At 43.1% G+C, this 15,162-nt stretch overlaps 1 protein-coding gene across 3 annotated transcripts in view; it reads left to right on the forward strand.

Moving 5' to 3' along the window:
• Positions 1-970: 970 nt before the first annotated feature.
• fam184b (family with sequence similarity 184 member B) overlaps positions 971-15,162 on the forward strand; it is a 41,975-nt gene continuing 27,783 nt past the window's right edge. For all 3 annotated transcript variants that reach the window (XM_021318001.2, XM_021318002.2, XM_012865549.3), the window contains exons 1-2: positions 971-1,477; positions 12,344-12,532. In XM_021318001.2, coding sequence (XP_021173676.2) covers positions 1,322-1,477; positions 12,344-12,532 — 345 coding nt within the window. In that variant the 5' untranslated portion in view covers positions 971-1,321. The remainder of the gene's footprint in view (positions 1,478-12,343; positions 12,533-15,162) is intronic.

A 15,162-nucleotide genomic window follows, 5' to 3' on the forward strand; every position in this document is an offset into this window, starting at 1 on the left:
TACTAAGGTGTACCTTGGGAGCCAGTCTGGGTTTCCCCATATTGCTTGTATTTAGTCAACCCAAGAGTATGCTGTACAAGAAGCCCCTTGGAACCTCAAGCCCCCTTCCAGCCTGGGGAAAACCCATGTGGGGGGCTAGGTATACAGGTGTGAATCTAAACTAATTTGGCTGCTTCCACCTTGGAAGGACAGGAGGACCAAACAAACGTTTTGTTTCATCTCAACAAAGAAAGCGGACTTCAGCAGTGCTCCATCTGTTACGGCTACTTCTCACACACATCTCTTCTTCATGAGAAAAGACTACCGAGCCACTGCCAATGTGACATCAGCGCATTTTGATCCATTTATGACCTCATCATTAAAAAACAACAACCTAAAACTCCATCAGTTAAGGCTTCTGGTTTTGGTGTGCCACCCAAGAATTGATCATGGCCCCCACTGGCCGCCCCTTTGTAAACTTTCTTGAGCTGCCCCTGTGCACCTCCCGTATTTCACAGCAAGCTTGTCCCGTATAGTAACAATGCAAAACAAATCAGAAATCACCGCTTTTCCCATGTTTTCTGGATTTATTTATTTTTTATTTTATTTTTTAGCCAGTGATCTCTTGCATTCCCACCAGGGCCCCCCCAAACCCCCTCTGAGGGTGCTCACCGTTACATTACAGTACAGCGCATATTTCTGTGTCGCTGAGTAGGTTTATCTAACTGATCACACGGACACGGCGGAGACCCTCCTCCTCCTCCTCCTCCCCTCCGTACAGCGATCAGGGGCGGGGCGGCACTGCAGCAGTGCGCCTCTCCAGCAGCTGTCTCCGGTAATGTTCCACAGATACACACGCCCCTCTCCGCCCTGGCCCCCAGACAGGTGGTCGGACTGCTCGCCTTCATCCTCCCTATTAGAATAAGGAAAGAAGAAGAAGAAGGGGAAAAAAAACAAGAACACACGCATATACATCTGCTGGCGACAGGACGGGCTCGGCTGGCGCAAGCGCGTCCCCAAATGGACTTCCAGCGCGAGACCTCGGCGATCACCGGGCGGCCAGCGGGAGGAGAGCGGGGCAGCAGCCGCAGCGAGCCGGGGGAGCCCCGCCGATCTACCGCCGGATTCCTCCAGATGCCGCTCGCCAGAGACGGTCTGCGCGCGGAGGGATGAGATGCACGAGTAGCACCCTGACACGATTTCGGTGGGATTTTTCATCAGCGCGGCGGAAGGATCATTTCTGAGAATCCTCCGGTGTTGGGAAGTTCCCTTGGGAGAGAGAGCGAGAGAGCGTGAGGGAGGAGAGAGAGAGAGGCGTTCTGGGGTGGAGGGGGGATCCATTATGGCTTCAGGCGCCGGTAAGGCTGCACAGTCCCCCGGGCCGGGCTCCACCGTGAACGGGACTGCGGCAGAGTTGGCCACCATCGAGAAGGAGCAGGAGGTCTATGACTACCAGATGCACAGCAAGATGTGCAAGAAGATCGCTCAGCTCACCAAGGTAAGACCTGCCAGGGGGGGAGAGAGGCGCGCCGCCCGATGCCCATCTGTCGGGCTGGCAGCCTGATCCGACGGCTGACTCAGTGTCACACCTTGGTGATGTTGCGCTGCAGAAGACATGCACGCATTCAGCAGAAATATCACGCTGGATGTGTACAGGACGTGTACGTATAGCTTGCACAATGGGGGGAAACGCGGTGGGCACGTTTCACGCCGTCGTCTCGGGGAATGACGGAAGGGGGAAACTTGGATCAGGGTGGCGAGGCTTCGTGACGGACGGTAATCTGACATGGATGAGAGCTTTAGGTGTGGGCTGCAGTTCTCCGCCGAGCTGGAGGCAGCACCGATGACTGATGTGGTGATCAGTTCTTCTAGGGATTATCTCTCCGCCATGCTCCTTGCTGTGTAATTCAGACTGCGGTCTTCACATGTCCCCCGTACAGACAAAAGAAGCAGGTGTTTAGAGAAATCAATTACCAGATTTAGGAAAAGATTGTAAAGGTATTATAAAGCGGTGGTGGTTTTTTTGCATTAAAAATACAGTATTCACAAATAATAATAAAAAAGCAGGTCAGAAGGAGTGGGTTTTCGCCTCAAGGTTTCACGAATTACAATGTTTTCATAAAGAAAGGGGAAAACTGCTGATTCTGCATTGTGTTTATTTGGGTCATTGACATCTCAGGAGGCACAAGAATAAAGGTGATCAGCTGGCATTCGTAAACTTGAGCAACCCCAGACGTTTTTTGGCATTCACGAACCAGACACTTTATTAGGTTCACCCTCCTAGTCCTGGTCTGAACTCCCACTTTTGCCTTCTGAACTGCCCTATTACTCTGTTGGCATAAACTCAAGAATGACCGAATTTCTCAGACAATCTTGAGACATCATTCTTCATTAGGATTATATCACACAGTTGCTGCAGAGTGGTCCACAAGGCCAAGTCTCTCGTTGCACCACGTCACAAAGAGGCTCTGTTGGATTGAGGTCTGATGACTGTGGAGACAGCTGGTGAAAAGTGAACTCATCGCAATATTCAAGACACCAGTTTGACATTATCCAGCTGGAAGTATCCATTAGAAAATCGGTAAACAATGGCCACAAAAGGATGGACAAAGCAAGCAACAATAGGGGACCAAAGTGAGCGAAGGGAATAGCCCCCATGCTGTTATACTACCACTACAAGCCTGAACTGCTGGTTTAAGGAGGCATGGATTAATGCGGTCATGTTGTTTACGCCACATTCTGACTCTATACCACCTGAACGCTGCAGCCAAACTGAGACTCATTGGATGAGACATCATTTATCTGTCAGAGGCCTGTTTTGGTCAGCGTATGGGAATTTTAGCCTCAATTTCCTTTTCTTAGGTAAAAGCAGTGGCAGCTACCTTGGTCGTCTGCTGCTGTAGCCCATCTTCAACATGTTTGGAGATGCTAGTCTCTGCATACATTAACAAGTGCTTATCTCAGCTACTCTTGCCTTTCTGTCATCTGAAACCAGTTTGCCAGCTATCACTCACTGTACATTTCCTCTTCCTGGAACTATTCTCTGTAAGCCTGTATGTATTTGAACATCCCAGCAGATCACCAGTTTTCACGGCACGTGCAAAGTGGTTGGTTTCAACTTTAGAAAGTGGACTTTGTCACATCTAGATGCAATACCGTTAGTTGCTGCCAGGGCCGCTGGAAGTAATTTTGAACAGGGGATGCTGTGAATTTTTTATTTTATTTTTTTTTTTTGGACAAAAGACCTATGAGCCTATGGGCCTATTTAAAATACAACTAAAAATAAATAAATAGATTGAGATTCCCTACTTTATTGTCATATACACTTCAGTGCACGTGATGGGCTGATTCTCCGGGTGTGTAAACAAGCAATTAAAGAGGAGTACATAATAAACTGTTCAATGAGTGTAGATCTTTTAGCATTTAAGTTGCATCTGAGCTGCAAGAGGTTCAACCTTAGATGTTTTAGCTGTAGCTGGACGTCGAAGCAAACAGCTTGTCGCTATGTTTAGTTTACATGCACAAAATTCCTTGATTGGATGGAAATATGTTTGGACTGAAAAACAAAAAAAATATCCAAACACGTCGTTTATATGGCCACAAAATCAATTAATCTGATCCTGGCGTATGTTTACTTGGACTAGGCTTTTTTATTCTGAATGAAAACACCCTGACATTTGCAGAATCCTCAAATTAGCCATAAAACCATAGAAGAAGTTGTACTTACGCTTATGCCGAAGAAAAGTTAGAAGTTTTTTTTTTTAACTTTATTGAGCAATCATACAAACAAGCACGGACAACGAACAATTACATAAATGAACAAACGAGGACGTGTGTTTGTTCTGTGTCTTCCGTGCCAGGTTTTAAGAACGGCTGAAACGCTATTGCTCTCGCTAATAAAGCTGCAGGTTTAGCAAAACATGCTGTTGGTCCTGCAGCGTTACAGGAGCAACGACATAAGGCACACATGCGCAGTCAGGAAAGTTTGCCCCAATCCGAATGGCGTGATTGGAAGTGTTTAGACGGATGCTGTTTGGATTATTGATTGCTATAAACCACCCATTTCATTCAGAATACAATTTCTTTCCGACTGAGTTTAATCCAATCACAATGTTCCGATAGGCATGTTTAATGGCACATTTTTTTTATTCTGAATGGCCCTTTGTGCCAATTGCTTATGTCCATGTAAGCATCGCTAGCGACAACAAGGATGATCATCTTCAGAACTCTATCTGGTACAAATCCAGGTTCTGTTTCTATCTTGATTTCTATACATGTTCATAATACATAAAATGAGTAAAATCCATATAAACGTTATTTCACCTGAAACAGAACAGATTTGCATCTAAACTCGCACCTAGCCTCTACTTTTTACTGCTATTTTAGCTAAGCCAAACAATCGTTCTCTGACCAAGTGATGGGGTTTCTTTTTACTTCCATCTGCAGTTCACTGCAATGCTGTATAGGCGGTATTACTGGTTGACTTATGACGGGGCTAACTGGTAGGAATTGACTCATTATAAGCCTGGCTACTATCCTCGCTAAACATGACAGGTGATATAATAGTTCTTTAGGAAACATCTTTGGGATTTCAAAACTATTTCGATGGAGCACATTGGCCAGACCCGATTGGTTTTATTTAAAGTTGGCTTCTAACGATTACAGAATATATTTGATACAGAAATCGGACCATGCAATCTATGCAGTGTTCTTTTATATGGCTGAAATAGTTTGCGCCAACCATACGAAGTACAAATAAACACCTTTGGGGGAACTTTGACTAAAAACATGGCAAATAAAGATGAAAAAAATGACAAGAAGTAGCAATATACTCAAAACACCTCTGATTCGTTACCTCATGTCTCTTGTGATGCCACCAGAGGCACGCAAGCTTCAAGACTTGGTGAGAGTGCAGTTTTTATCTTAACGAAATTGTAAAACAGGAAAAAAAAAACTGTGATGACAAATTTCTGTGGATGAGAAAACTACATCTAAAGCTTGTTCTACTGAACTACAAAAGGCCTGGCTGGTAGCTTTGACGCTGTGTATCTTTCCCCATGTGTCAGTGAGCTGGTACAAGCAGGAGCAGCAGCAGCATCTGTATCTGCTCAGCTTCTCCAGCACTAATCCTTGCCATGTTTTGGGGATTCTCCCTCTCTCTGCTCCGCAATAAAGCTTACAGAGGCCGCGCATGACCCACTGCTTGTTGAACGATGACAATTACTGATGACTGGGAACATCGCTCGTGGGGGCATCTCTGTCTCTAAAGTGTGGGTATGTTTCCTCGGGTAATGTGTGGATTGTTTTATCAGGTTTTCACACACACACACACACACACACGCACACACGCACACACACACACACACACACATAGAGGCGAAGATGGCACGGATGAAAGGTCAGCACTTGTGTCTGTGCTTGTTAGCGGCATTTCCCAGCGCCGTCCTTGAACCCCTCGTCCCGTTCTCACTCCAGGGCGGACTCGTTTCTCTCGGCTGAAACTTTACGCACGCCATGCCCGAGCCGATTTAGCTCAGATGACCCCAGTGAATAAACCTGAAACCCAGAGAGCTACTGAAATATAAGAATCATCAAATTCGATAGTTGGCGCAGGAGAGTGTTGGGATGCCTGCAGCGTGACACATGGTTTATTTGTGTGTGTGTGTGTGTGTGTGTGTGTGTGTGTGTTTGGGGCAGGGTGTCGAGTGGGGAGGAAGTAGGAAAGGGTCAACATTGGTAAGTTCATATAACCTACATGTGTAGAAACCAAAAAATACAATTACTGTCTTCTCACATCTCTCGTATTCGCTATCTCCCATCCTTTATGGCTTTATGCTTTACTTTCACAATGTCCGCAACCCCCCCCCCCCCCCCCCACACACACACACACACACACATACACGCACACACTCCTCCAAGCAGCTCCATCCCTGACCTCCCCTCCCTCTCTCCCCGTCCCGCCTGAATGGGTGCTGCTAAAGATAAACCAGTCGGAGTGTGTTTACATGGCAGAGCCAGCCAGTGGGAAGGAAGTGCCAGCTGACCGTTTCTTGCCAGCTGTTGTGAATGCTCCCAAAACTTTATACACACACACACACAAATAAATATAGTGTCTGGCGTTTTCCAACCTTGTAAATGTTTTAGATTTTGAAACTTTGACATATTTTTATATGACAGACCAGCACAAATTAGCCATAGTTTTGAAATGGAAGAATTTATTATTTGCTTTAAAACGTTGTACAGTCTTTGTACACCCAGGTTGCGGCGCTCTTGGGACGTATCTTTTTTTCATCTAGATCTTTGGCCATTCCTTTTGGAAAAAAAACCCAAACTCTGATTTAGCCTGATTGGAGGGAGAGTGTGTGTGAACAGCAAAGTCTCGATACAGATTGGATTTTTGTCTCGATTTGGACTCGATATGCTTTGATCTTAACCATCCAGTTGCAATTCTGGATGTGTGTTTAGGGTTGTTCTCCTGCTGGAAGTCTAGCCTAAAATCTTTTGGAGCCTCTGACAGGTTTTCCACCTGGATTGCTTTGTATTCAACCCATCAACTCGGACCTGCTTCCTTCTTCCTGCTGAAGAGATTCCTCCCCACAGTATAATGCTGCCACCACTGTGGCTCAGTGATGGGTTGGTTAGGAGTGATATTCAATAATAGTTTTCCAGCACAGCGTTGCAAATAACATAATTGCGGTCTAAGCTTAGCAGAGCACCTTCTTCTATGTGTCTGCTGTATCCCCAGCATGGTTTGTGGAAAATTCTCGCATAAAATCCAGAATTGTGGCGCGCACAGCTCCAAGTTGTCCTGTGAACAGATTGTCCCACCAGAGCGGTGGATCTCTGCAGGTCATTCAGCGTGACCACGGGCCTCCTGACTGCTTCACTCGATATTGGCTGAGCAGCTATGCATTGGCAGGTTTGCAGCTGGACCGCACCCTCTCCATTTTCATTTGACACATTGGAGAGTGCTTTATTTGATAACCAAGATTCCCAGCTGCAAAAGATAATCAACCCCACAGCATGATGCTGCAACTACAATCAACCCTTGGTTTTTAAGATACAGTTTGTTTATTAATGCTCTCTAACAAACATCTGACGCATTCACAGAACAGCTGGATTTATGCTGAGGCTGGGTTTTTCAGTAGGGTCTATTTATTGATAAAGGGACTTCAGCAGGCAATCGGTTGGACTGGATTTTACTTAGGGGTGTCTGACTAAAGAGGCCACTGTTTCTGTCTTTGTCTTTTTACAAAAAAAAAAACATTAAATTTGCAGAAGTTTGTGACAGTAACGTGACAAAATGTGGAAAAGTTAAGCCGTTTGCACAACACAGAGACCAACAGCAGCTTTTTAAAGCATCAGCTTATGTACAGATACACAGGCCCCCCCTTTTGATTGGCAGCCTGAAATCTATCTTTGGATTTCCTGCGCTTACCGTCACAGCGCTCACTGCTTTGTAATCCAGCACAGACAGTACCCTGTGTGATATGTGTGGAGGTGTGTGTGTGCGGATGCTCTCCTGTCTCTTTTACTCACCTCTTCCCTCTGCACCAACCAGTCAGATCATCTCTTCTTCAGCTGCAGCGTCTCGGCTCCCCTGTACACTGGAGACAGATTTGTTTTCCACGCTTTGCTGACTGTGAAGTTATTGTGAATAAGCAAGGGCACTGGCTTGTGAGGCTACATGAATAACGCTATCGACTGGCAGGATCGATACGGGTACCTGGAGAGTGGATTTACAGTAGGAGGAGGCCGCTCCCTGGCCCAGTGTTGGCAGATATACACCTAAAGAAACATTTTGTATTTTAATATGTGAAAACTGGCAGAAGCACCAATATTGTGATAAGAAATGAATACATAAGATTTAAATTAGAACATTTGCTTAAGTATATTACTAGGAGTTTTAAAAATACAACAAAATATCCACTGGCGGTATCAGCATTACTCGTAAAAATCAAACAAAAGGCAAATGTGGGGAGAAAAATTGCTCCACAGTAATTATTATGGCATACATTTATTTAGCAATAAGGCAGTAACAGTGGTCTCATTTCTTTATAAATGCCTGTGCAAATTCTCAGTTATCCGGGTCGTGGCAACAGCAAACAGGCTTAAATCGGAGGCAACCGGACTTTTGCTCAGTTCTTCTGACAATGTTTCGCCACCTGTCCTGGAGCTGTCAGAATTGATTAAGACTTCTGGATAGGTGTCGAAAAAATTTACTTCAGTAATGCATCAAGCAGTGGTAGGTACTGAAGAGCTTGGCCCAATAAAAAAAAAAAAAGCCTTTCTGGGATGTTGAACCACTGAGAGTGGCACATTTAGGTAAAAACAATAGATAGATAAGTAAATGGATAATAAATGTAAGCGTTTCTTCTGTAATCACATTTTTTCAATATATCCTAAACACTTCCTTGAATGTGCTAAATGAGCCCTGTGATTCTGACACGCCCCTCTCGGGTTTTAAACCGCCTTTGGTACATCCCCTGCTGGCAAGACCTGCAACTGTCCTAAATGTTTTCAGTTTGGCATTTATATTTAGTTTATAGGATAGTGTTCTCGTTATGATCCCATCAATCAACGAGACTGTTGCCGTAAATTGCAAGAGGCCATACTTAGTGTGCTGTTTTTCCTTAAGGGTGCATAGTGCAAGTTTTGAAGTTAAATGTTATTTATTTCCTTTCCCATACATGTCCTTACAATTGCCCAACGTGTAAAATGAGTGGTCCTCTATTTACCGCAGTAGCCTCTATAGGCTGGATTAGTCAGTTTATGACAGAGTGATTCAGGCTGAATCCTCTGGGCGTGTGCATGGGTGTGAAGTGCTGGTTGCTCTCGTTCACCCTGGTACTTTGATGAGTCTCCACCGTAATCGATGCATTAGCGAGAGAAAACGGGCTAACTTCAATATTTATAACTTTCTTACCTCAGAAGACATCACACCTCTAAACAAAAAGACCTGTGTAGTCGCAGAGGCAGATGCTTTTCCTCTTCCTAAGCTACTGTAAGAAAATATGTCCAGTCCATACTCCATAACAGCTGACCGACCTGAATCGGGGTTAGCACTATAGAAATACAGTTTACTGTAAAACAAAAGCAGAAGTGACATTTAAGCATTTTTATATATTTCTGTATCCCTATGATTTATTCAAATTAACTACCAATACATATAAACAATGGTTTTGTGCATGTGTGGAGTGCTTTGTCAACCTATCTGACCATTCAAAGATAGGAATAAAACACAGGCTGAAATTATGAAATACTTTATTTAGCACAATGTAATTCTGCAAAAGAAATGAATGAACGCGGCACAATGACTGAAGTCCAGAGGTCACACGGACTGAAAAACACATAAATAACTACCCTCAGATCTCATTAGCTTACAAGGACTCTCAAAAGCCGACACGTCGCTGTGTAACTTTCTATGTTTGTGATGTACACTTAATGCATCATTTATCCTGTAGAATCCAGCTGAAAAACAACCGTGTTGGAAGGAAAAAATATATATTTTAACCTGGTGCATGCTGTTTTAAATTGATTCTTTCACTACACGTTTGTTGACTTTTTAGCAAGAAACAACAAGCACCCTAACTTTTGACTTGACAACATTTGCCTGCTCATCACTTGTCCAGAGCCCTCCTAGGATGACAGTACAGTTTTTCTGGGCCATGGAAAAGATTAAATTTTTCTGTTATTAAGTCTTTTTTGTGTTGATTGGGATTAAAGCTTTCACTTACTGTGACGCTGAACAATAAAAAAAAAAAAGTATTATCTGCAGAAACCCAACTGGCTCTGATTGCCACTAAAACTGTTTGTATTTTCATTTTCCCCGACAAAAACCCAGATCTCATCTAAAAGTAACCTCAGATGCGTCTACCACCATGCTACACTTAGGAGAGGGTTTTCTTCTGATTATGTTCAGGGTTATTTTCCTTTGTGTCAAGTTATTCTTACGCAGTTGTGGCCAAATTTAAATGTTGGTTTTATCAGACCACAACCCTTTCTGACACAAGGTTAAGGAAGATTTTAGCCGGGCCTGAACGTTTTATTTAGGCTAAAGGGCTTCTAAGGGCCACTGCTTGTTCCTTAGTAGGAAACAATATGTTTTTTTAACATGTAGAAAACAACCCAATTCCTGCAGCTCCTTCAGCATAGTTAGCCTCTTGACTGCCTCACTGACCAGTTTATCTCCTAACCTTTCATCCTTTTCTTGAAAATGGATGAAAAGGTGGGTGTGGTTGGTAAAGGCTTTTCTTATACCCTTCTCCTTTGGAGCCTTTGTAACCTTTTAGAAAACGAATGCATCAACTGAAGGATGTCAAAGAGCAAATGTCAGGAAGATTCCCCTCGGATGGATGAACTTTAGTTTTGAATAACCAGTTTCACTATAACGGGAATGGCAAGAGCTTACCCAAGAAGACTGACTGCTGCGAGTAAATCAAAAGGGGCTTCAAGTAGGCGGTATCTTGAAGGTGTGTGTGCACTCATGCAACCTCGAGACTGCAGCTTTTTTGATTTCACCCAGTATACCAAAAAGTCTTTCTGAACAGGCTTACCAACTATAGCTTTAAAGGTGGAACATGTTTTATAATGATTTTATTATGGTCTCATTTTAACATTGAAAAGACCTGTTATTTTAAAAGGAGGAGGGGGGGGGTGCGCCACTGAGATGTACTTGGTTCACAACTTGAACCTAAATATGTGTGTTTAGTTTAGGTTGTGAGGGGACCACTCCTTGACTTTAACTACAGTGACTCTATAGGCATTATGGGGGCTTTGGTCAAACAAATGTGCTTAAATCTTAATTTGTTACGTTACTTAAAACAGTAGCGTAAAGGTGAGAAAGACATATTTCTTTAGAGTGATCCTCAATGTTAGGTGCAGAACAACTTGAATGGTCTTCAAAGCCATGACCCCTGCGTCATTAACCCCCTTCAGGGCAGACCCCACTGTGGATCCTGGGCCAGGATGCATCAGTGGAGGTCTGTGGCTGACCTCACTGATGCATCTGCAGACCAAGGAGAATGAATCCCTGCAGCAGTCTGACAAACATTTGGGAAACTTAACCTTCCTGGAAGACTCCAGGCTGTTTAAGCAGCATATTAATGAAGACAGAATGAAATAAACTAGTTTTAGAGAAACCATTGCCACACTATGGTCTCATAACCTTGGTCACCATAGTATTTCCTTTGGTCTCACTTTGTGAGGATGACCCTTCAGCGCATGCCTTCGTCATTCCTCAGTGCCACAAGTCACAATTTCAGAGCTACTTTAGAGAACGGCGATAGCAGCTTGCGTGCTCTGCTAATGGCTGATTGACAAAACCGTCAAATGTCAGGAAGGGTGCATTATTATTATCGTTATTGCGGGTGTTTGTGTGCACACAGTGGGAATGTGTGTGCAGGAGAGCATGAAAACATGCCACCCTTCCACACAGAGAGGGGAGAATGTCCGGCAGTGCTGCGCAAGCTGTGCGCCGCAGACAGAGAGGCGTCTGGATAAAATATGAGCCCATGTGTCTCATGCCTACACTCGTGTCCACACACACACACACACACACACACACACCTCCATGAGTGGGTAAGTGAGACGTAAGGGGTCACCGGGAGAACATGATGACACTGGTGGCATTGCGTAGAGGTTAAAGTGAATCGTGGGGAAAAATAGGCCACGTTTCATGCACTATGGATGATAATACTCTATTTAGGGAAGAGCTAGATAGATGGCATACGTACGTCGGCAGGCTTAGTAAACCTGGACTGTACTGTCAGGCAAGGTCAGAGTTTTAATAGATGCAGGCAGTTTATCAAGGCAGCGGTTTAACCTGTATGTGTTGTGCAATTTTATTATTGTGTTTCTTCTTCAGAGTCAGTCTGATAAACATTTTGTCTCTTTCATTCTAAAGCTCCCCTAAATATTGATTCTATAATGCAAGGTTATGATTTATGTACTGGTATCTGCTGCTTTTTTTGTGCACTAATGGGTATAGTTTGGCCACGAATAACTATTAATCAAGAGTTAATCTTTATTGCCATCATGTTTTTTTATAATGAAAACTTGAATGAGGCAGAGACCGGCTCAGAATGCACATCTTGTCAGTAAAGATAATTATTAACAAAGTTAGTATTTCTTATCGAAATGATTGACCAATCATCTGGAATCAATAGCCAAACAGCTCTCAGACTCTGTCAGGGATTGTGTGATGAAAATGTTGCTGTTGTAATGATAGAAGGCATATATAGTCAGGCAGCAATTCCCACCAGTTGTGGCTTCCTCCTTTGTAAATAAAGAGAAAGATACAAAGTGTGATGCATATTTTAAGATGTTTAAATGTTTCTTTTGTTTGCTTCCTAACACTTTCCAGGTGATTTACTCTCTGAACATGAGGAATGAGGAGCAGGAAGCAGCCCTGCAGGCCTTAAACCACGCTCACCACGACGAGCTGCACCGCATACTGATGGAGACCTGCCACGAAGGGGAGGGGTCAATCTTAAGGACACGCCTCCTTGAGCTCCAGGAGTCTCTGGATGAGCAGCAGCGAGTAGGGGCTCAGGTGCGTCGTCCTGTCGTTTTCTTTTCTGCTAATTTTTTTTTTTTTGTCCAACTTAATGAAAGAGTTTGTTGGACAATGAGTCCCAACACACTTACGATGTGCTTTAACATGGGTCTGCACGGTCTACAATACTAGAGATGTTAAACTTATTAACCGTTCCTTCTCAAAAGAGTCATCATACATTTTGCAAAAGAAAAATATCACTTTACTGTTAAAAAAATGTAATTAGAAAAGGGAAGAAGAGGCAAAAAGCAGATGAATGCCAGTCTTGAGTCATTGTATAAAAATAATCACATGTCGCTTTGAAAGTTGCTGCTGAAAGAAGTACTGAAGAGACAGAATTAGTTCCTTTCTTTTCGTAAAGGATGGTCCATTGTTCACTTTGCTAAATGAAGAAACGAAGGGTGCTTTGTTAGGCCTTTAGAGAGTTTGGACGGCTCTTTTAATGGCTGTCACTGAAATACATCTAAGTCACGACTCTGCGGTGGTTGTGGCCTGATTCGGACTATTTGCTTTTTTGACAATTAGATCAAAGTGTTGATCTGTTGGAGCAGCAAACCCGGCATGGCTGTCAAATCAACAAAGGTTAACACGGCACCCCTCCTACTTCTTATCTTTTATTGCAGTGGCATAATCTCACAGCAAAATGTAAACTAAATCTATCATTAAATTAAAGTCTATTTAAAAAAAAGATCCAATGTCAAGAAATAAATGATCAAACAAAATCTTCAGTGTCAGAACTAGAGTTACGCCTGACAGTTCCTGCAAAACGAATAAAACAGATGCGTTTTTGTAATTGATGCTTTGCTTTTTATAAGTAGATCAAAGTTTCAAGGAACTTTTAAACAGCAATCCGAGACTTCCTGTTTCTGAAGGGTGTACATGTGGCCTGACTCATAACTTTTAGCCACTCTACATAATGTTACAGACAGGGTAACAAGACGATAAGTAAACCCTAAGCTTATTAACCTCACTGTTAGAAGGCTGAAGCAGATTTTCCTGTGAAATCTAAATGTAAGCCATGAATGCCATTTAGTTTTTTGGGCCTCTTTGGAAAAATATGTACTAAAAATTATTATTAAACCTGTTGTTGGGTCATCCTGCTTTGTTATTTTATTTAGATTTTCCTTTCTGCAGTTAAAACTGAATAAAACTAAATTAAGGTCCAGCCAAACCAGTCTTAGTAGACAGTGATGTCCCCATTTTAAAATCCCACAACCGTCCAAACGGAGCATTTGATGTCCCTCTTTTTAGGATCCAAAGGCAGCTAAGACGCATACGAGGCTTCTTTTGTGGGCCAAATGCATAAGCGGATGATAAATAAACATTATTGTGAAATATCCTTACAATGAAGCTATCTATTGTTGGTTGGGTAAACGGCTAACATTTACCTAAATGTTATTTTAATTAATCAGTCCATGCTGGTTGAGCTTAGAGTACCTTGGAATCGTGAACCTTTTCACAATCTGTCACAATACAGCCACTAACCTTTATGTGTCTCGTTGGGAATGGGAGGCATGAAAATGTTACATGATTACATGATTTGTGTGAAACCGATGAAGGCCACAATGCCAAAACATGTCGGTCAAGTAATAAAGTTGCTCCCTAGGGCTTTAAGCGATGCTGGACCCTTCACTTTTGTAGATTTTTTTTTTTTTTTTTTTACAAATAAAAATCTGAAGGAAACTCTCAGGTGGGAGAATTACCAGGGAACTTTCAGATGAACAGCATGGATAAGTGGTGAGAAGAAAGCCTTTGTTTATAGAAAGAGCAGCTTGCCACAATCCCGTGTTGGGCGCACAACGGACTTGTGGAAGCCGCTCCTCCAGGAGGGGAGACATCAGTCCCATTTTCTGGCACACAGAGCATTTCCACAGCGTTTTTTCCCCCCACAGACCTGTAAAAATGGCCCTGATAAAGTTCAAAACTCTAATGGCACAACTGTCCTGCACAAGTCAACTGAAAAGAAACAAAATCTGTCAGAATGGAAAACAATATGAAAGATCAGTGTTTCCACGGTTGAACTTCTTTTTAACCACCTTTGACTCAATTTCAGCAGTCAGTCTTCTGTGGTTGGAGTCTATCAACTTTTCTTAGTTTGACAATATTTGCAAAAGGACCTCCGTGGTGAACAGTGCTCTTCAAGTCAGATTTATTTCTACACTCAGCCTAGGCCATTACCAAACCTAACTTTTCCCATCATTAAGTCATTCTTTTGTTGTCTTCTTGGATGTGCAGGAAAATGTTACGGATCCGCTAAGTAATGAGCTCCTATTTTTTGGATTCAAATTTACCTAATTTATATTCTTATATTTTTACCGCAGCTCTTTGGGGGGGAAAAAAACTGTTCATAGTAGAGCAGCTTTCCAAGGTAAGACAAAATAAATGAGGCTCCAATCTGCCTGGTCTCAGCGGTGCCTCCTGATAATGATCTTTTGCCACATAATCAGTACCATGTGAATGTCACCACGTTGCTCCTAATTGGCCCTTATGGCAAAAACCCGGCTTTTTTCAAAAGCGCGCACATGCTGCTCTCTCCAGTCTCCTTCGTACTCGCATCACGAACATCTGAGATTAAGCTCTACCGCCTTGGTTTCATGTTAGTATCTCACCTCTCTCGTGGAGAGAAG

The sequence above is a fragment of the Fundulus heteroclitus genome, chromosome 5 (genome assembly GCF_011125445.2).
Source record: "Fundulus heteroclitus isolate FHET01 chromosome 5, MU-UCD_Fhet_4.1, whole genome shotgun sequence".
Classification (NCBI taxonomy): Eukaryota; Metazoa; Chordata; class Actinopteri; order Cyprinodontiformes; family Fundulidae; genus Fundulus; species Fundulus heteroclitus.